The sequence below is a fragment of the Panthera leo genome, chromosome B3, assembly GCF_018350215.1.
Source record: "Panthera leo isolate Ple1 chromosome B3, P.leo_Ple1_pat1.1, whole genome shotgun sequence".
NCBI classification, from domain to species: domain Eukaryota; kingdom Metazoa; phylum Chordata; class Mammalia; order Carnivora; family Felidae; genus Panthera; species Panthera leo.
In genome coordinates this window covers 142284797-142306733 of record NC_056684.1, presented here as the reverse complement: position 1 = coordinate 142306733, position 21937 = coordinate 142284797, and the positions used below count along the sequence as shown (strand labels likewise).

The following is a 21937-nucleotide window of genomic DNA, read 5'->3' as shown; positions in this document are numbered from 1 at the left end:
TGGTCCTAAGGGCTCAAGAGAAGCTGGTTGAAAGGTCACGGCCAAAGCCCCCAAGTGTAAAAGGCAGGGCCCACACAGACAGGAGCAGTAGCTCAGGCCCGCAGTGTGCCTGCAGGGGTGGGGGTGGACCAGGGGTGAGGGGAGAGGCTGGGAAGCTCCCACCCAGACCCCGAAGGGTCCTACGTGCCAGGCTAAGGCTTTTGGATCACATCCCAGAAGTTCCAGGAAGTCAGAGGGAGGATTTAAAAGCAAGACAGTGACAAGGTCAAAATGGCATTTAAGAAAGATCACACAGTGAAAATAAACTTTGCAAACCATTTAACCCAGCTACCCCACCTCCAAGAAGTTGGGATAAAAGAACAGCCACGGATGTGTTTACAGACCGAGCTATAAAAAAGCTCGTTGCAGGGCTGTTAGCAATAACAAAACGGGAACGGCTCAGGTCCTTTTCAGTGGGCATCGGTTGAGCAAAATTGTACGAATTAAAACTTCGGTTCGTGACGTGCTCATTCATTTGTGCAAGGATCACTTTTATTTTATGGATTCACTTTTATTTCTTTGCATAAATAATAGAACAAACACCCATGAGCCTGTGACCCACCCCCACCCCCACCCAAACGACCAGGACTTTGACCAAAGCTTCTATCCGGACACATTCTCCCCCACCCCCCCACCCCCCCGCTGCCCCCCAGCACGTTTACAGCTGGGATTTTGAACAATAGGAGAGGGTCTAATCAACAATGGTGCTTACATACCCCGGAATATTAAACAGCTCTTAAAAAGAATGTAACAGCGGAGACCTATTGTCTTTTAATGGACCTCAGTATTTTGCGCAGAACTGGATTAATCATGATTCTTTGTTCCTAAACACTTCGTCATCATTGGTCCAGGCTTGGCCCTCTTTTATTTTGCTAATTTATGCATCCATATATTCATTTGTGATAATGTCATAAACACTTGTGAGCTGATCCTCAGATCCCGGGCTCAGAAATTACTGACACCTGCCGCCACGCTCCGTCCCCACGGGGTAAGGACCTGGGGCTTTCAGGGCAGCGGTGAGGGGGGTAAAGCAACCCGGGTGCACGCAGATTACAGGGTACTAAGGTGTGTTCTAAGGAACGCTGTGTCGATCTTTATTATCTGCAAGCAGATGCCTGTGTGGAGACAAATGCTAAGCTACGCAGAAGGAAACGGACACTGTGATGTAGTTTGTGTAAAAAATAAACAAAATCATCTATTTCAGAGATCTATTTATATACGTACATAAGTGCTCAGAAAAATATCTGGAGCCGTGCACCTGAAACTGATAACAGTGCGGGGGGGGGGGGAGAGCGGGGGGTGGGGGGGTCGGAGCTGGGCTGGGCCTGGGCCTGGGCCTGGTGGGGGGGGGGGGGGGGCGGGTACGGATGGCTTTAGCTTTTATGTGCAGTATTTAGTTTTTAGTAATGAGTGTATTCATTATCAGTGCATTTCTTGCATAATTAAAATAAACATTTTGTGTGGGGTTTGTTTTGTTTTTTTTTTTTTGTTTTTTTTTTTTTCCATTTGTTTGTGGGGCTTGGGTGGGGGGAGGGGTTGTTTTCCTTTTTTACAAAAACAAAATGAGCATTTTGGCTGAAGGCCCAGGATCAGGCACTTACCCCCAAAACAAGCTCTGCAGACATGGGGGGGGGGGGCGGGGATTTATTTTATCTCAAAGATCATTCCGTTTTCGATTTTATATGTTCTCAAGCTGGAGCCCCGGGGCCTCCCGATGGCGTGTCAGTGACATGAGGCCAGCAGGTATGTGCCTGCCGGCTGCGATTTCGCCACCCACAGGCCCCAGATCCTTCCAGAGCCGCCCAGCGGCTGTCTGCAATGCACCCATCGGGGAGGACTTTCCTTTTCGGTCTTTAAGAGGCCCCAAAAGTTAATGCCCTGGCCGGTGTTCTCGGGGATTAGCTAACCGGAATGAGAATTCCAGGAGAATTCGACATGAGATAGGCCTGGCGGAGGGGACGTGCGGGCCTCCGGGGAGCGGCGGCCCCTCGGCTCACATGCGTCAACAGCCGCACAGCTTTGCAGGCAGCCAGCCGGGGCCTTGCCGTGTCCTCTGACAGCGAGATTCCCGTGCAGAACCCACAGCTGCCATGGTCACCCCCCAGCTCTAATCAAGAGGGAGCGAGGCTCAAGGGCACGGGTATTTATTTCTAACCCATCTGCCCCCCTTCTTGTCCTGGGTAGCACATGGCACCGTGGCCTCCTGTCAGAATGCCCTCTCCCCAAGACACCTCAGCTCCTGCTTGCTCGCTAAGCCTCAGACTCAACTCCCCAGGCCCCTCCACAGCTGTCTCGGCTGTCAGAATCCCCGAGCAGGCTCGGGGCTGAGTGTGCGGCAAAACCCATCCTAGTCTCGTCCGCAGATGGAGGGGCCGAGGCTCAGAGGCCTCCCCGCCCAGAACACAAAACTAAGCCAACTTTAAATCCCATCAGTCTGAGCCCTCTGTCCGGTTTCAGCCTGGCCTCCAACTGCACAGAGCCACTAACCCATCCATCGGTTAGAGTCTTCTCGCTAACACAGACAGGGACCTTCTAGAACTTTCCTCCCCCCTGCCAGGCAGAGATCTATTTTCAACCATGACTTTGTGCGGAAGAAATGTGAGCACAGGTTAACCAGCCGTCTGCCAGCTCTTAATCGCCTTTCCTGCACGCGAGGCCCTGCTGTTTATTACATAGTATTTTCTTTTGGCCTGGGTTTGGTCCCGGTGAATACTTTGGGGTATCTGTCATCGTTCTTCAGATAGGAAGTAACTTACGATAAATAAAAATAAAATGCGGTACCCAGGTTGACATCACCTGCATCCACCTCGGGGCCAGGGTAATTCAACACGAAGACATTCACTCCTCCAGGAGGCTACATAAACCCAGGCAATGCCAGTACACGTCATACAGCTGACTCAAGAAAAGGCTCTCCAGATCCCAACACTGACCCCGACCGTCCCTACTCCCCTGGTCTTCCCTCTGGGTTCGATGAAAACGAGGAGGGCTTTCAAAGAGGCCGGGGACAGACGCCCCTCAAGGAAGAGTTCTTTCTATCTGTGTCGAGTGCCTACTATGTGCCAAGCGCTTTCTATTTTTATTCCACCTAAGGTGTCAAGGCAACTTGAAGATGGCTGTCCCCATCCTACAGAAGGAGAGGGGGATTCACCGTCACTTGACCAGGGTCACCCAAGGGAGCCGGCCCTGTCTGGCCCCCAGCAGGCCCCCCGAGCCCCCATCAGAGATGTCCCACTTGTCGGCACCCCTGTGTATCATGGTCAGAGACTTTAACACCTCCATCGATTTCATGTAACAGAGTAACAGCATTATTCTGCGTTTCTCATCATATTCCCATATCAATGCGATGTGACCCTGTACTCCTCACTGCCTCTACCTCCCCCAGAGTCTTGTATAAAGAGAGGGCGCACATACCTGGTCTGCTGTGGGGTCTGCTGTAGGAGGGTCCCATTCCCCTCTGGGCAGGTGTGGTATCCCGAGGGTGCAGGGGCCAGGGCTGGGCCGCACCCTGGCCTCTGGAATCCACTGACTCACTGCCCATCCAGGGGGCAGTGAGCCTCAACTGCAAAATAAAAGGCTCAGGTCAGTTCCATTCTGAGGGGTCCACACATTTGCAAATTGTCCAAATTTACAACTCAGAAAAAATAAATGCATTTTTTCAGACCTTTCGATTCGATCCTGGGCCAGGCATCTGCTCCCTTTCTGGGGGAAAAGCTGTCTCACCTCCAGCCACCTGGGAGGGGGGAAAAGAGACTGCTCACAGAGTTCAGCCCGCCTCTCGGAGCCCCCCTCTCGGAGACGCCGCCTCGGGCCTCACCTGCTGCCTGCAGCCCTACTGTGTGCCAAGGGAGGGTGGGATGGCATAGCAAGCACACACTGGCACCAGGGGCAGGACAGAACACCACGGGGGCCCCCATGGGCGGGGCCCCAGGTGAGGGAAGGGCCAGCAGCCTGGGCAGATGCTACTTACAAGAGTCTTTCTCGGGGTCACACAAGGGACCCAGACCCCAGACTCACATCAACTCTCATGTGCATTTGCCGAGAGCCAACTGGGGGTCTGACAAGAACAGGGGTCTTGCCAAGAGCTCGGGAGTCCAGGGGGAGAGCTGAGCACGAGCACCAGTGTGGACTCGGTAGCTTGTGCGTCCATGGGAGGTGCGACTTCAGGCAGACCCAGCTGCAGAATGAGGTCAGGCCTGTGAACGATTCGAGATTTGCCCCCGAGCCTCAGGTTCCTCTTCTGGAAAACGGGGACAATAAAAGTAACACCTTCACAGGCTGTCTGGCACATAGTAAGTACTCAAGACGTAGGACGGACGTACCCGAACGTAGGAATGGGACACAGGCCTGGGAGAGAAGCAGGAAGGCAGGCTGTGGGGCGGGCTGGGGTTAGAACAGGGAAACGTGCACGCACGTCCCAAGGCCTGGACTTTCACGATTAAAGAAATAAATGTATCCAATTACTTTGTAGAAAGAAGACAGATTCCAGTCGACAAGGCGACAGGATCAGAGCTGCTGAACACCTGCATCAAAGGTAAGACTTGGGATGGAGGTACCATGCTGACCTCCCCCCGGCGGTGGAGGGGGGGCGCTTGTTGGTGGGGTGGGGGGCGCTGTGCTGGGCAATACATGGGACAGGGGTTTGGCCGGCCGGCACTCAGGAACAAAGGTCAAAGGGATCGTTTGTCTGCAGGAAAAAAAACATGACATGGGGGACTAGGTACCTCGCTCAAACACCCGATTGGCTATAATTAGTAGGTCCAAGGCCAGCTGTCCTGTCCCTCTGCCGACAACCGAATTAGCCAAAACGAGTTGGCAACGACCACGTGACCTTTTCAGGGCGATGGGGGCAGACACCGAGGCCCCCCTCTGGTCTGGCCTCCTGTCGGGTCACGAGGCTGAGCATACAGATACCGTGGAACGAAAACAGGCTCTCTGGCCGAGGTTCCCTCGGGGTCCCCAAGCGGCCACTGTCCACCCCCGACCCAGGGCACGCGTTCCTGCTTTCTCCTTCCACGGTGGAAACGGGAACACCTGACTTTCCACACCGTCTCTTCCTTCCTGACCTGGGCTCTCTCAGTGCGGGGCAATGGGAACTCTGTCCCGGGCCAGGCGGCGAGGATCGTGCCCGACACAGAGCAGACGCCGGGGACACATCGGTTTCGATAAATGAATTCTAACTGCCCCCGTCTGGACGGCACTCGCCTCCACCTGTGCCCAGCCCACCCCTCGCTAGCTTCCCTCATCAGCCGGCTGCTGCCGGGACGCTCCGTGGTCTCGCTCCCGATGCCACGGCCACTGCTAATTAGAGCTCCGGGGCAAGTCACTTCGGCCCTGGGGCTCCGGCACACTCGTTTGCCTCACGGCGCGAGTGTGGAAATTAAAGCTGACCCAGGCGTGAAAATGTCCTCTGAGGGCTGACCGTCCAATTACAACAGGTGTCCCAAGAGTCCTCATGATAATCCCAGGCCTTTCCTTGTCGGGAGTGTCTCCCAGCTTACAAGGGGCCCATCTCCCCTGGGGAAGGAGTCCGCCTCCCACTCTGGCCCTATTTCCACTTGCACCGAGGCCAAGCCCCCCTCATCTCCCTCCAAGTCCTCACCCCCCTTCTCCAAGAACCCTCTGCCCCGAGGCCTACAGCTCCTGGCCCGTCCACACCAGGCACAGAGGGACCCAAAGAGATCCCACTGAAACCGCCCCGCTCCTCCAGCTCCAAGGTCAGACAGGATAAACCACAGACAGGACCAGCCAGGCTGTGCTCCCAGGCACGACTTGTATGCGGGGACCTGTCTTTAAATGAGATAGTATGAGGATCCCCAATTTCTAACACTATCTTTAAATAGTAATGAGGACCCCCCAGCTTCCGGAATTGAGTCAGGGTGGGGTCGCTGAGCTCTACCTGCTCAGCCAACCCCCTCTTCTTACCGCTGCTCCCCAGGTCACCCCTCAGGCACCTCCCAGGACCCCCGAGCTATAGGAACAGAGTGAGAACACCCCCTGCCCAAGCCCTCCTTGCAATTCTGGGTAAACTGAGGGCCCAGAAAGAGAAGGTCACACTCAAAGTGAGCGTGGGTCCCAGGCGGGCAGCTGGCACCAGCTCCTTCCTCTGCCCGCTTGCCTTGAAAGGCAAGCGTGGCCTGGGGAGCAGCTGATTGGTCTGGCCCGTTTGGGCAACCGAAGGAAGAAGGACACTCTCATGGGTGACCCCTCTCCCGGTCCCTCCCAGGATTATTCTGGGCAGAGTGATCCAGCTAGCTGCCCCCTGGAGCTGCCAGTCAAGCGAGGACGCAGCGGGGAGGAGGGAGGGCTGACAGGGAATCGACCACCCGCCTACTGCTAAGTCGGGGGCGCCGCCCCTCGCCTCGATGGGGACCCACACACAGCGGTTTGGGGCTGGAGAAGCCCTGGGGCGACCCCCAGCTCTGCAGTAACTCCATGTCAGTCCCGAGTCACGGCCACTCCCCTCCCAGAGACTGTTTTCCCAGTGACATGAGGCCCAGTGCCCAGGTGAAGAGAGGGAAGAAAAACCAGAGCTGGCTGCTCTCGGTCAAGATGAGAAGGGTCTCCCAGCTGTAGGGCCCAGGTGGTCTTAATCCACAAGGCAGGGGGTGAAGAGGCAAACAGGGGTCCACAGGGGTCCACAGGACCCAGGACCCACCCAAGGTCCTCATAGGGCTCTCAGGGAGCCACCTCGGAGTCCCAACTGGCAAGCAGAGTGGGGAGAGTGACCTCACCACTGGTCTACACCAGGAGACCAAGGAGTCCCGGCCCTGGCGTAACAAGGGCACATCTTGACCTCGACGTTAGTTTAACACAGTAATCACTACCAACCTGCAGCCCTGCTGGTGTCCCTGCGTGCCCACCCCCCGTCGTGATGCTCAGCAGGTCTAGGGCAATGGAGAGAGTAAACGGGGGAGGGGGGCATTTATTTCAAGGGGACCTAGCCCTCAAGACCTGGTGGCTGTGTCCCTCAAACCCAAGTGGCTCCGAGGACAGCCTGGAGGCGGGCCAAGACAGGCCAGGATCCTCACCTGGCCCCAGCCCTAACGACCATTCTGGCAACCCAGAAGGCCAAGGCTACAGGGGTCAGTGCTGGTGTCTGAGAGGGAGGAAAGAAAGGGGAGCACATGTCAGAGGACCCCCCCCCCCGTGGTCCCTCGTTTCCCCTCTGCCCTCCCGTCTCCTCTTTCTAGGCTCTCCACCTTCCTCCTCAGCAACTCGGGCTGCACACCCCCTCCCTGTCCTCACCTCTCCCCCGATCCCCGCCCCAGGCTCAACTCTGCTCCTAAATACCCCACCATCTCCTCTTCCAAGCTCTATTTTTAAAATCAGATTTCCTTTACTGTACAAGTGAGCTGACACGAGGAGGTATTCGCGGAGGGATTGGCCCCCCCCCCGCCACCCCCCCCACACCCAACCCTTCATAGACTCACGCTGGCGGCCTTGACCCAATGGGCCACTTGCTCAGCAGCAAGCAGGGAGCTGACCTGGCCGAGAAGGCTCTGGGCACTGAAGGTGGTGAGGCCGGGGTGTCTGTCTATGAGTGTCGGGGGGAAGAGGGTCCGACTCAAAGACCTCAAGGGTGCTTCTGACCCAGACCAGGTGCACTAAATCCTGAGTTTTATTTATTTTTAATTCTTTTTTTTTTTTTTTTTTGCTAAGGTGGGAAATGCCAGATCAGTAGATATTTCTTCAAGAAATTGTCTTGAGGTCTGAGACCTCAGCATTTATCGAGCTACATTTGTCAGACCAACACTATTACCTCTGGAGAGCCCAGAGAAGAGATAGGGCAGCCTCTGGGCTCTCCACCTACAGCAGATGGACATTTGGAGGGCAGGAGTCAGAAGGAAGCCCGTAGCCACCTTAGAAAGCCAGACGTGGAGGGGGGGGGGCGCAGAGGCACCCCCGCTTTGCAAAACGATGCCCCAACAATGCCCAAAGTCCTCCCCAAGGGACAGGCAGCTGAGCCCAGCGGAGCCTCGAAGGAGACACCCGCCAGCAGTAGAGGGAGATCCCTGATCTTGGCCCCCCAGGACCCTGCACTCACCTCCAGTGCGACATCTGACATGAGGGTGTGGTCCTTTTCTCCTTGCTAGGGGGGCGTTCTGCAAGGCAAGATTGTTTCCAATTCTTCCCGTCGGGGAGCGCACACAGTGCCTGGCCCAGAAAAAAGAATCGGGACATGTTGCTGTAATGAATTAATGAAATGTAGACAGAGGGACTAGCTTAACAACATAAAAAGAGCCAGGACTCTAAAATTAAGATGAGTTTAGAGGCAGGAAGGAAGAAACCCGGTCTTTGAGGAGTAAAGTGTGAAAGGAGCAAAGAACTGCATCTAGAAATTGGGGAGGGTGAAAATTGTTGCTTTCGTGCAAAGGAGCTGAAGCTTTATTTTCTAAGCACTTGAAGAGCAAGTGTAAAGATTTTCTTAATGCAACAAATATCTGGTCCAATTTTCGTTTCATGCTCAGGCATTTGGATTTTATGCCTTAGACGTGAAATTCGCAAGGTTTTACAAACACCGTGATTGAAGATACTGAGATGTTGATATATGTTGTTAGTGATGAAAATAGAGGAAAAGATTTTAAGCGGGATTCTAGGAATAGATGTGGCGGGGGGGGGGGGTCTTTATTTTGAGGAGTGACTAGAACCAGTTTTTATATCATGCTAAGGAGTCTGGATTCTTGCCAAAGGGTCTTAAGAAATGTGATGGTGAGATTTTTGCTTGTGGAAGATAAATCTGCAGGAAAAAATGTATTTTAAGGCTAACAGCTTTGGACTTTGTAACACAGGGAACATTGAAAAACTGTAAATACAAAAGCAACAGCCACGAATTTAAGTATCCTGCAAAAACCTTTGCACTTTATATCTCGAGGGGTGCCAATGTCTGGCTTTCAGAGGTTTGACGGATGTCAACACCAAAACTGAAAAACTGCAATCGTAAGAGTTATATGATCAACGCTGGGAACACGCAGAGAAATTTGAAATTTATTTTGAGGCTCTAACTTGACTGGAGTTCTGTCCATGCCTAGAAATTTGATTTTAGCCAATGAAAAGTTCTTAGAGAGTGACATGGGAAGAGTTTCCTGTGGTTGATAAATACTATGCAGAGAAATTACAAAATAAAATTCACATTCTGTGCTAAGAATTTGGACTTTTATTCCATAATTTCACAATTAAGAGACACTGTTAAGATTTTAAGAAGGAATTACAGGATCAAATTTTATATGCCGTGCTAGGAAGTGTGAACTTTATTTTAAGGGATGACAAGATCGAATTTTTATATCATGCTAATAAGTTTGGATTTAAGCCAATGAAGGGTTCACAGGAATGACGGGATGAGATTTGGGTTTTTTTTATAGACCAGTCTGCAGATAAATTACATGGTAAAATGTTGCATTTTATGTTAAGTAGTTGGGACGTTATGTTACGGGCAATGCAGAAACCTTGGAACGTCTTAAATTGGGAGTTACATGATCAAACTTATGCATTTTGGCGGAGCTAGAAGACTGGGTTTTTATGGTACAGATAATATGATCAGATTTTTATAACATGCCAAGGAGATGTGATTTTATGTGAGAGCATTTCATCTTGGGGAGGGATATGATCTCATTTTTGAACCCTCATGCAGAGGCGGCTGGATTTTAGCCAGTAAAGGGTTTTAAGGAGTGACTGATGAGAGTTTCGTCTGCGGGGGAATTAGCGGGTCAAATGTATTTTATGCTAAGGTGTCTGGATTTGATGAACCACATAAAGAGCTTGCATGGGCAGCTCAGAGAAGGTACCCCTCGGCCCAAGTGCGCCCCGTCTGCACTTTATGCTGAACCAACCGGATCATTTATAGCAAGTTAGTATAGACGCGGGGCAGGTCTTAGGCAGAGGTTCTATGACTGAGTTTACATACCACGCTGAGGAGTTTGGACCTATTTTGAGGAACGACGGGAATACATATTTGTGCTGTGCTAAGGAATTTGGATTTGGGCCATTAAGAGATTTTAAGAGAGTGACATGCTAAGATTTCTGTGTTTGAGAAGAGTAGTCTGCAGACATCAGAGAGCAATATGTGTATATTTTGCTAAGGAGTTTAGATCTTATCTCATAGGTGATTAAGCGATCTTATAAGGCATTAAGCATAAATTACAAGACCAAATTCGTGTACCTTGCAAGGAAGTGCGACCTTTTATTTTGAGGAATGACACGGTCAACTTTTTATATAATGCTTAGAGGCTTGGAATTAAGCCAGTAAACTTCAAAACTAAGTTTAAGAAGTGGCCTGGAAAGATTTGGGGATTTATATCCATCAGTTTGCAGATACATTACACGGTAAAACTTTTTATTTTATGCTAAGTGATTGGAACTTGATATCAGAAGCAATGAAAAGAAACTTTCGTAAGTTTGAATAGAGCAGTTACGGGACAACTTTTATGTATCCTGACAAAAGTTTGACCTTTGATGCTAAAGCATATGAAGATCAGGTTTTTGTAACATGCCAAGGGTATTAGATTTTAGATTGAAAACAAGAAAGGAGAATGATTTAATCAGTTATATCATCAAATCTGTAAATATGTTAAGACGTATGGACTTATATTAAAAGGGGCAGAATTGGGGCGCCTGGGTGGCTCGGTCGGTTAAGCGTCCGACTTCGGCTCAGGCCACGATCTCGCGGTCCGTGAGTTCGAGCCCCGCGTCAGGCTCTGTGCTGACGGCTCAGAGACTGGAGCCTGTTTCAGATTCTGTGTCTCCCTCTCTCTCTGCCCCTCCCCCGTTCATGCTCTGTCTCTCTCTGTCTCAAAAATAAATAAACGTCAAAAAATATTTAAAAAAAAAAAAAGGGGGGGGCAGAATCTAAGAGCGCCTGAGTGGCTCAGTCGGTTAAGTGTCTGACTTTGGCTCAGGTCACCATCTCACCGTTCATGAGTTCAAGCCCCACCTCAGGCTCCGTGCTGACAGCTTGGAGCCTGGAGGCTGCTTGGGATTCTGTGTCTCCCTCTCTGCCCCGCCCTCCTTGTGTTCTGTCTCTCTCTCAAAAATAAGTAAACATAAAAAAAAAATTTTTTTTAAGGGTATAATCTAGTTTTTAAATTATCTGGCTAAAGAGTTTACATTTTAACCAATATAGGGTCTTAAAGATTTTAAGAGACATACTGAGATTTTATATTTAAAATTTTAAACAGTAAAGAGTCTTTAAAGTTTTAAGAGCAATATAGATTTTATATTTGAAATTTTTAATTTTAGCCAATTTAAATTTTTCAATTTTAAGATTTAACTTTAAGCCAACTTAAATTTTTAAGTTTTTAAAAATTTTTTTTTAATGTTTATTCATTTTTGACAGAGAAGAGAGAGAGAGACTGAGTGTGAGTAGGGGAGGGGCAGAGAGAGAGGGAGACACAGAATCCCAAGCAGGCTCCAGGCTCTGAGACGTCAGCACAGAGCCAGACACAGCCCTCGAACCCATGAATGGTGAGATCATGACCTGAGCCAAAGTCAGACACCCAACCGACTGAGCCACCCAGGTGCCCCTAAAATTTTGTTTGAAAGTTTAGCCAATAAAATGTTTTTAAAGTTTTAAGACCTATACAGGTTTCATGTTTAAAATTTTAAATTTTTGCCAACTTAAATTTTTCAATTTTAAATTTTATCCAATAAAGGGTTTTAAGGGTTTTAAGAGAGATAGATTTCATTTTAAATTTTAATTTAAAATTTTAGCCAACACATTTTAAATGTTAGCCAATAAAGGGTTTCAACAGTTTTAAGACATGCACAGATTTTATATCTGAAATTTTAAATTTTAGCCAACTCAAATTTTTCCATTTTAAAATTTAAATTTCAGCCAATTCAAATTTTCAAGTTTTAAGTTTTGGCCAATAAAGGGTTTTAAGAGATGTAAGGAGATTTTGATTTCTAATAGATGAGTCTGCAGATGAATTAGTCAAATTTTGTATTTCAATGAGAACTTTACATTAGGAACTTGGAATCGTACTTTATAGCAAATGCCTTATAGGACTTCAACGAGGACAAATGAGTTAATGTAGGTACTGTGCTATGTATATATTGTGGCATTGGTGATGGTGATGATGGCGATGGTGACAATGGCGATGGTGATGGTGATAGTGACGATGGTGATGATGGCAATGGTGACAATGGCGATGGTGACAATGGTGATGGTGACGATGGCGACAATGGCGATGGTGATGGTGATGGTGACAATGGCGATGGTGCCGATGGCGATGGTGATGGTGGCGAAGGTGACAATGGCGATGGTGACGATGGCGATGGTGACAATGGCAATGGTGATGGTGGCAATGGTGACAACGGCGATGGTGACGGTGGTGATGGTGACGATGGCGATGGTGACGATGGCAATGGTGACAATGGCGATGGTGACGGTGACAATGGCGATGGTGACGGCGGCGATGGTGACAATGGCGATGGTTATGATGGTGACGGTGAAGATGTCAATGGTGACGCGATGATGACGATGGTGATTATACATAACTGGTGCATCATGGTAAAAAATGTAATCTCTACCTTGAGGAATGACATGTGCAGAATTTATTATTCTAAGGCCTTTACATTTTAGCCAAGAAATGATTTTGGTGAATTTCTGTGTCAGGAATTTTTACGCTAAAAGGTTTGGATTTCATATTGCGAACAGTAAATAAACAACAAAACCTTTTAATCAGAGGCTCTGCAGGATCGAATTTAACAGTCACGCTAACAAGAACGTACTTAATTTTGAGAAACAGCAGATCAGAATCGCGTATCTTGTAGGGAAGTTTGGATTTTAGCCAATGAGGGAATGCTTTTTTTTTTTTTTCCTAATAGATGGGCCCCGTGGCTAAGAAGGAAACTGACAAGTAACAAAAGGTGTTAAATGTAGACAGAGTGGTAACCACAGAACTAATCTTTTGGATAACCAGAATTCAATTTGCTCTCCCAGCGGAGAAGAAATGTGCAAATAACCCCAAACCAAAACATCGCTTTAAATTCAGCCTCAGCCCACTAAAACCTCCCATGACTCAACTTTCAAAATTCCCTTCCAAGACAATTAGAGGTCAGAGACACCTCATGCCCTTCCCTGTCCCACCCCTTACTCACTACCCCAGCTCTACTAGAGACACCGAGGTGGGGGGGGGGGGGGGTGATGGGGAGGGTGGTCTGCTAGAGGGAAAAACCAGCCTGCCTGGTAAGACCGGAGGGGCATGTACACATGTCTGCACACGCAGAATTGATCCCTGAACCCCCCTCCCACAGAGAGGCTGATCTTGGGAAAGTGGCAGTTTTAGGAGGGGCGGGGACAGGATCTGCAGATCTCCCTGACAGCTCAGAGATGCGGACATTGGAAACTGAATAAAGAGTAAGAGAAATCAGCCAAACATCTGAGTTAGAACCCAGTCACACGCGTGCAAGTCTCTGGCGCACAGTAGGGTTTTTGTAGACGTGTACGGGGAAGAAATGAAAGCCAACTGTCTCTATCTGCCCTTCCCCCAGCACCAGCCCAATATCTACTGTGAATCTGAGGGAGGAAGTGAGAGCTATTTTTGGCTGCTGACCCAACTGATGGGATTGGGGCCAACCTGCCCATTTCCACCCACCCCCCCTTCCCCTGACCTTGTTAAACAGTTGGCATCAGCTAGCTAGAGATTCCCACCTCACAACCGGGGGGGGGGGGGGGGGGGCGGGCTTGCTCCGGGATGGCACTGACATATGACCTCTGTGACTTCTGGGTGACCAGAGAAGGGAGGGAGGGTTGACCAGGCACGTATGCCAGGGGCAGATGAAGCGGCCAGCGCATCCTGCCAGGTTGCCTGCCTGCCACGGCGGCCGCTCTGGGCCTACCGCTTCACAGAATTTATGGGCTGTGAATTTCTCACAGCCGTGGGGGGGAAGCAGGCGGGCCAGATAGGCCCAGTAAGCCTAGGAGACTAGGGAGGAGGTCAGGGGCGGACAGATATTCTCTCCCTGGGGCTCCCTAAGTTGGGCATGGGAGGCTCTCCCCAGTTTCTCTCTGTTCTGATGAGCCGGGCATCTGATTTGGCCCAGAGAACCTAACCTTGACCCCGTGAGTCCCTAAACAGCTGCCTTTACTACCCCCCCACCCCCACCCCATGCCTCCCACTCCCAGGTTCTGATCGCTGCGGTCCCAGTCGCTGACCGGACGCGTCACAACCTTACCAGTCTTCAGAGAACACTCCTTTCCATCCGACGAAATGATAGAACCCTCTGAAGACTCATTTGAGACGATGATGGAGCGTAAGAATCCATCATCAAAACAAATGGAGTCCTCCGAGGGCTCATCCAACACCACCGTGGAGACATCAGGCAGCGGCGCGAGGGAGGCGGAGGGGCCGGCCAGGGGCCCGGCCCAAGAAATGAAAGAGCTGCCCATTGATCTCCGCCAAGACATGGAGGGGCCATCCAGTGGCCCACGTAGGGAAATAAAGGATCCACCCAATGACCTACTCCAAGACCTGGAGGAGTCACGCAATGGTTCACATCAGCAAGTGGGGGATCCATCCAGCGAGGCACCTGGCGGGATGGAAGGAGCATCAGACGACCCACGGGGAGCCCGAGACGAGGAAGCCGACGACACTGACCTGGCCAGCACGAGACAGGAGGGGCGCCTCGAGGAGGATTCCGAGACCTCGGAGTTCATGGCCACGGTGAGATCCATCATCTCGCTGTACCTCCGCATGCAAGACCTCAGAGAGCAACAGAGAGTGGCGGAAGAGATCTTGATGAAAGGAATCCACGCAGGCCAACTGCCCGCCCCGTCCCGCTTCTCTGGCGATCGCAGGGAATACCACGAGTTCATCGTGCTCTGCCAGCTGATCCTGCAGAGCTACCCGAGAATGTTCTGCAACGACCGGCTGCGAGTGGGGTACGTCATCTGCCACCTCTCGGGCATGGCCTTAGAGTGGGCCACAGCGCTGGTGCAAGAAGGCAGCCCCCTGATCGACGACTTCCCGGCCTTCCTAGAGGCCATGTCAGGTATGTTCGAGTACCGACAGGCACTGCGTGTGGCGGAAGACGCCATGTTCAACATCAGGCAGGGCACTCGCACCGCCACGGAGTACATCAACGAGTTCCAGGGCCTGGTACCCACCTTGGGCTGGTCGGATGAGGTCCTGCAAGCCCACCTGTGCCAGGGGCTCAACGAGGAGATCCGGCACCATCTGTTCAGGGTCCCTCAGCCGGACTCGCTGGACAGCCTGATTGTGCTCGTCCTGCAGATCGAAGAGAAGCTGGCAGAGAGGAGGGCAATGCTCAGGCTGCCCCCAGAGGCCCGCCCGCGGAACCTGACCTGGGTCGACTCACCTGCCCCAGAGAGGTGGATGGTGAGCAGCTGGCTGTCCCGTGACCGCCGCCCCGTCATCAGCCGCGACCATCTCTTCATGCTGCTCCTGATCAGAGTGAACCCCTACCACAGTGTCGCGGTTCAGGCCCTGGTGGACTCGGGGGCAGGCGGCAACTACATGGATGAGAGGTTCGCCCAAGAGCACTACGTCGAGCTCTACGAGAAGCCCTATCCGCAGATGGTCCAAAGCGTGGACGGCTCCCTGGTCGGCAACGAACCTGTCTGGCTCCACACGGAGCCCCTGGTGTGCATTCACCAGAACCACCAGGAGCCCATCGAATTCGACATCGTTCCGTCCCCCAACTTCTCCGTGATACTAGGCGTCAACTGGCTCAGGACCCACAGCCCCGAAGTCGACTGGATCAAAGGCCGCTGCACCTTCCACTCTCCCTACTGTCTGCAGAAGTGCTTCCGCCCGCCCCCGCCATGCATCGCGCTGGAAAGGCATGCCATAAGCCTGCTGCCCGGACTGCCGCCCCTGTACTCCGACCTGGCCGACGTGTTTAACCCGAAGGAAGCAGATGATGAGACTTCCGACCAGCCAAGCTCAGACGGATCCGATGATCTTTCTGAATCAGAGCCCTCTGAGCTTCAGCAGGCTGGAGACAGTGATCACAGCGAGACCTTTTACGAATGTCCTTCCATCGCGCCGTGGGAACCTGTGGGTGCCAGGGTGCAAGAAAGTGCCAGGCCGCGGGATGAATACTGGGACCCGCAGGACATGCTGACCAACAGACAGGACTACGTACAGATGATCCCAGAACTGTTCGACCAGTTACACGGAGCGACATGGTTCACAAAGCTGGAGCTGCGGGGCACCATCGTGGAGGAAAGCGCGAGCATTCGCCAAGCGGAAGATGTATGGAGAACGGCGTTTGGGTTCGAGCCTCAAGAGACAGAGAGTTACCAGCCCTTCCCGCTATCCTCAGACCCTACCATCCCGCAGGACGTGGTCCACTTTATCCTAAAGGACATGCTAGGCTACTTCGTGCTGTCCTACGGGCAGGACGTCCTGATCTACTCCATGAGCCAGGAGGAGCACTTCCAACACGTGCGACAAGTCCTGGTGCGTTTCCGCCACCACCGCGTCTACTGCTCCCTGGACAGAAGCCAGTTCCACCGACACACCGTCGAGTTCCTGGGGTTCGTCATAACCCCCAAAGGGGTGAAGCTAAACAAGAGGATTGTGACCACCGTGACAGGCTACCCCACCCCTGGCTCTAAGAAGTCCCTGCAACACCTGATCGAATTCATCTTCCCCTACCGGCACTTTGTGGAGCGCTTCACCAGCATCGCGGAGCCGCTGGCCCGGCAGCTGCTGACCAGCGACGCGTTCTCCTGGGGGGACGAGGAGCAGGAGGCCTTCGAGTGCCTGAAGCGGGCTTTCCGCAAGGCGCCCCTCCTGCACCACCCCAAGCCGCAGAACCCCTTCTACTTGGAAACGGGAGCCACCAAGACGGCTCTGCACGCCTCCCTCGTCCAAATAGACGACCAAACCGGCAAGAGGGTCTCCTGCGCCTTCTACTCGCGCAACATCTCGGCTATCGAAGTGGCCTACTCTCAACTGGAGATGAAGATCCTTCCAATAAGGGCTGCCTTCACGGTATGGTGCCGCTACCTGGAGAACACCGAGGAGCCCATCATGATCCTTCTCAACACAGAGGATCTAGCCTCTCTGAATAATGACAGGCTCACCGTACTTCTCCCCGGCCACTGGGTCTTCTTCTTCTCACACTTCCACTTCGACGTCATGGAGCGCCCCGAGCAAGACGGGGGCCGGCCTCTGCCGCCCGCGAGAAACCTCAACCGGCGGCCTTTCCGGCGCAACACCGCCGCCCGGGCAAGGCCGCCGTTCGCGACGGGGGGCGCCCCCCGGGAGCAGTCGCTAGACTCCGGGGAGGAGGAGGAGGAGGAGGAGGAGGAGGAGGAGGAGGAGGAGAACGAAGACGCACCTAAGCAGGACGCGCCGACCGGGCGGAACCTGCAGCAAGAGTTCCTGGCCCTGATACCCATCGACCAAATCCTCAACAGCTTCCTCGCCCACTTCAGCGTGGCCCAGATCAGGGCGGTCCTTCTGCATTTCTTCCGCGGCCTCCTGTTCTGGAAGGACACCCTGGCCGTGGCGGCCCTCCTCGTGCTGCTGAGGCTGAAGCGCCGCCTCTCCCCGCGGCCCGCCCCCCCCCGGGCGCTGGCCCGGCCGCCCAGGCGCTGGCTGCGCCTCGGCCAGGCCGCGGCCCTCTTCGCGGACAGTGGCATCGCCACCGCCGCGGCTCAGCTCCTCGCCCAGGTGCCCCGCCCCGTGGGCACCAGCGCCGTCCCGGCCGAGGAGCTGGGCGGGCTGCTCCCGGGCCCCCAGCGGGCCCTGCGCCCCCTGACCCTCCGGGGCCTGCGGTTCGCGCCCGGCTTCTGGCTGATGCTGTGCGAGTCCTTCGGGGTCAGAGCCGGCCCCCCGGGGGGCGCCCGCCCCCTCCCGGGAGGGCCCCGCCGCCTGGAAATGCACGTCGGCGATGAGGATGTCGTCTCGCGAGAAGCCCTGCAAGACGACCTGCAACGTTACCGTCAGTGTGGCCTGCATGACGGCCTGCAAGACACCTCGCAGGACGAGCCGGAGAGCGACGTGCGCGAGGCGGCCCTGCGGCCCCGCCGACACCTGCCCGCGCCCTCTGAGGTCCTCGCCTTCCTGAGCCGACAGCTGCCCCGGGCCCTCGGCGGCGCCGGCGGGCGGCCCACCCCCCTGGGCCAGGAGCAGGCGGCCAGGGCCCTGATCCGCTTTCTGACCGCCGTCTACACGCCGGCGGGCCAGCCCCCGGAGGGCGCGAGGCTGGAGGAGCCACCGGCTGGCGAGGACGACGCGAGCCCCGAGTGAAGCCCTCCGCTCCTCCGCCCCGCGCCCGACCACCACCACCGAGTCTCCTTCCAGCCTTCCCCGTGCCTCGGCCTGCTTCGCTCGCACCCGGCGACGGCCCCCGCCCCACTCCTGCCACTCCTGACCCAAGGGGAACCCCCTCGAGAAGGGCAAACATTTCGAGAAGGGCGGCGGCGTCTGTGGCAACAGCAACGGGCTATCCGACCATCAGAGACCCAGAGAGCCGGCTCAGGGCCACACAACCACAGTCCCGTCTGAACTGCCCGGGGTCCCAGGCTTGCAGCCCGGAGTGACGTCAATGAGGGAGACAGCAGTGGTGAGCAGATGACCCCATGACCCAAGGCCAGGTGAAGATTCAGGCACAGCAGACGCAGCCAAGCAAGCAGGGGCCGGGGACCCGCCCCCACCCCCCCAGAGTGACGAGTGGCCACCATGAGCCACCCTGGGACACTGACCTCGGGGGCTCCACTGACTTCTTCTCCCTCCGCCGCCGGTGCCGCTGCTCCCCTGGGCCCCCATCCCCCCGCCCCCGCCCCCCACCCGCGCTCACACCTCGTGGAGCGCCGTGGCACCTCCCTCGCCCACCCCGCTGCAAAGCCAGCCCACCCCCCTGCAAAGCCAGCCCACCCTCCACCCTCCGGTTCAGCTCCCTTGACGCTGACTCTGCCTGGCCCTGAGCTCTGCCCTTACCTGGACGGTTCCTCTCCACAGAACGTCCGACGTACCAGTACTCACCGAACTTGCGTCCTCGAGAGTCCCCGGGACTCCCAGGACACCGAGGGGCAACCTCACTTGGTGGGGCTCCCTCTCCCCTCCTGGCGCCGACAGCACAGGGGCCCGGAGGTCCACAGCGGGTGGGGGGGGGGGGCCAAGAGAGACTGAGGAAGGCCCCAACCAGCCAGCGGACTGTGCTAAGCCAGCTCCTACCAGACCGCCGCTCTCTGCCACGGGGAGGAGACCCCCCCCCCCGCCACCTTCCCACCCCTAAAATAAAGCAAAATAAAAGATTATCTGACTCTGTGGTTTGTTCTGAAGGTGGAGGACAGGTAGGGCAGGATGGAGGAGGGGGACAAGTGGAAAGGGGGAGTCTGGCCCTCCCCCAAAACAGGCCCCACCACATGCCAGGAGCACAAGCTGGGATGGGGGTGGGACCCCGGGAGCTGCCTCCCCCTGGGGGTGGAGTCTCATCTCCTGCCTGGGCCTTTCTGCCTACATGAGACCACTCTCAGTGGAGGCCAAGGTCACAGTGCCCTGGAAGTGGCATAATGGCTATTGGGGGAAAGGGCAGGGCGGGGGGGGGGGGGGGGGGGCACTGCCCTGGGAAGGGGAGGGGGCTCCAGGGGGAACGCAGAAGGGAGGACGGCACTCACTCACTCATTCAGCCCACAGTCCCACACACCCTGCCTGGCCTCAGCTCCCCATCCAGCGGCAGCCTCTGACCCCCAAGAACAGAGCTGCCCCCACCTTCCACACCGGGCAGCTGGGGCGTGGTGGAAAAAACTGGGACCACCCCCTGCATGGCCTGGACCCTCACCTGTCATGCCATGCACCCCTCCCGCCAGGTCGGGATCTGCTCCTGACTCTGCCCGTGACGGTGGCACCATGAGATCACCAAGCAGATCTCAGGTTCAAAGGTCAGGGGCTCTGCAGGAGTCTGACACCCCGTCTCCCTTACTGGCCCTCCCCTCCTCACCCCATCCTAAAGAAAACCATGTCCCTCACTGACGCCCAGAGTTCTGCAGGCTCTCCGGCGGCACGCGGGGCTCACGTTCTGCGCCCTCACTGGTCCCCAGGGGCGACTGGCCGTCGCCCACCCATCCATCCATCCGAGGCATCTACCCCTGATAGCAGCACCAAGAGATCATGGTCAGGATCCCCAAGTGCAAAGCCAGGGGCTCAGCGATGCATCCCCACCCCGATTCCCGCTGGCCGGCTGCACACCCCTCCCCCTGCCTCAGTTTCCTCATCTGTCGCTGGACCCTGCAGGGCCACTATGAGGACTCAAGGCTCACAGAAGAAGTGTTCGGCACAGCCAGCACTCAGGGCTCCTGTCCTCCACCGCAGCCCCTGTGCGTGGACTTCTTAGGAGCCTTAATCAGGATAAACGTAGGGGAACCAAGACCCAAAGAGGGCAGGCAACCTGCTGGTGGCTGCAGAAGAGTCAGGAACGGACAAAGCCGGGACTGGGAACCCTCCCTGGTGGCCTCTGCTCTGTCACCGTGGGCTGTTCCACCCCTGCTGTGCCCACCGCACTCTGCCACTGTCACGGGGCCCTGCAACAACCCCCTCAAACAGCTGACATCATGGCGCCCTAGGAGCCACGTCTGTCTGTCTGTCTGCCCACCTGGCATCTTCCCCTGACAGTGGCCCCAAGAGGCCACAACTGGGTCCTAAGGCCAAAGGCTCAGCAGCAAGACCCCAGCATCTCTGTCAGTGGCCCTGATCCCCACTCGCCTGGTGGCCCTGGCTAATGGCAGCCAGTCTCCCTGCCTTTTCCTGTCATCAAGCGGGGGTCGCGAGAGGAGAGGGGGGTTTCAGGGTCAGCAAGACACAATGTCCAAAGGCCCCTGGTTCCTAAAATCCCCTCTGTCCTCCGATGGCACTTCTGGAGGCCCTCGAATTCCTTGGTGGTGGTGACCTGTCTTGGGGCGGGACCCACGGGGATGTCACTCCCAGCGCCGGCCCCTAGCTCAGGCTGCCCCCAGGGGTTCCCAAGGCTGGGCCCGCAGGCAAACCTGTGTGCCTGCTCGGAAGGGGCTGCCCTAGGTGACTGGGGGGTAGACAGGTGACCCTTCATGTGCCTGAAGCCCGGGTCCTGCCCCACAGTGCAGCGGCCCGACGCCCACTGAAGCTCACACGCTCACCCACGGTGACGGGCACACACACTTGCACACGCACACACACGCATGTGGACTAACGGGGCTGCCGGCACAGTGTGGTCTCCACCTCCCACGCCAGCAGACGGAGGTGTCCTGGCCTCCCTGTGTCCCCTGCCACAATCCAACCAAGGGGCGCTTATGCCCATTGACAGAGAACAGAGGCAGCCCCCACGCCTAGAAGAGCCACTGACAAGGCAAAATCATTGGGTGATCACGTCCCCTCCGTCCTAGAAAGAGTTAAAAAAAACACAAAAAACAGAATACAAACCATTTTCCTCCTGAAAAAAAAAAGAAAGAAAGAAAGAAAGAAAAAGAAAGAAAGAAAGAAAGAAAGAAAGAAAGAAAGAAAGAAAGAAAAAGAAAGAAAGTTAGTATTAAGTGACGTGCTGGATGGGTTATGGCATCACGAACCCCACGAAAGAGGTGCATAGACAAGCACATGGTTTCTCTGGACGGTGGTCCCCAGCACTCAGGCACACGGGCCTGAATGAGCACCTCCCGCCTCCCAACAGCACTGGCATCCAGTGAGCTCTAACGGGGACCCGGGGGAGCCCCAGGTTCCGCCCCAGGTAAGGCTATCAACCTCTCTTGTCACCTAGCTTCCCCTCCCGCCCCACCCCCTAGCCTTCAGGCCTGGCTCAAGCCAAGCCTGTTTCTCAAACATGCGACAGCGCACCTGACAACTACTCACCGCCCAAGTGTGGACAGGCCCCCCCCTCCCGCGGGCGGCCGCAGGTCCAGTCAGGGGCCCCCACACAAGGGGGTGTGACAGGAGCTCAGCCCGCAGAAGCATGAGGT

The 21937-nt window shown here is 54.8% G+C and overlaps 1 protein-coding gene and 1 non-coding gene across 2 annotated transcripts; one reads left to right on the top strand and one right to left on the bottom strand.

Moving 5' to 3' along the window:
• Positions 1 to 812: 812 nt before the first annotated feature.
• Positions 813 to 889, bottom strand: LOC122223480. Its single transcript, XR_006204349.1, has one exon. It is a non-coding gene; the product is annotated as a small nucleolar RNA SNORD112 (small nucleolar RNA).
• A 13357-nt stretch (positions 890 to 14246) lies between these two features.
• RTL1 (retrotransposon Gag like 1) lies at positions 14247 to 18260 on the top strand. The gene has a single exon (XM_042943227.1). It carries the CDS (start codon positions 14247 to 14249, stop codon positions 18258 to 18260), a length of 4014 nt encoding a protein of 1337 aa, XP_042799161.1.
• The last annotated feature ends 3677 nt before the right edge of the window (positions 18261 to 21937 follow it).

Bases quoted from the DNA above. Each gene is read 5' to 3' on its own strand.
- RTL1 (XM_042943227.1), top strand. From the start codon at position 14,247: ATGATAGAACCCTCTGAAGACTCATTTGAGACGATGATGGAGCGTAAG.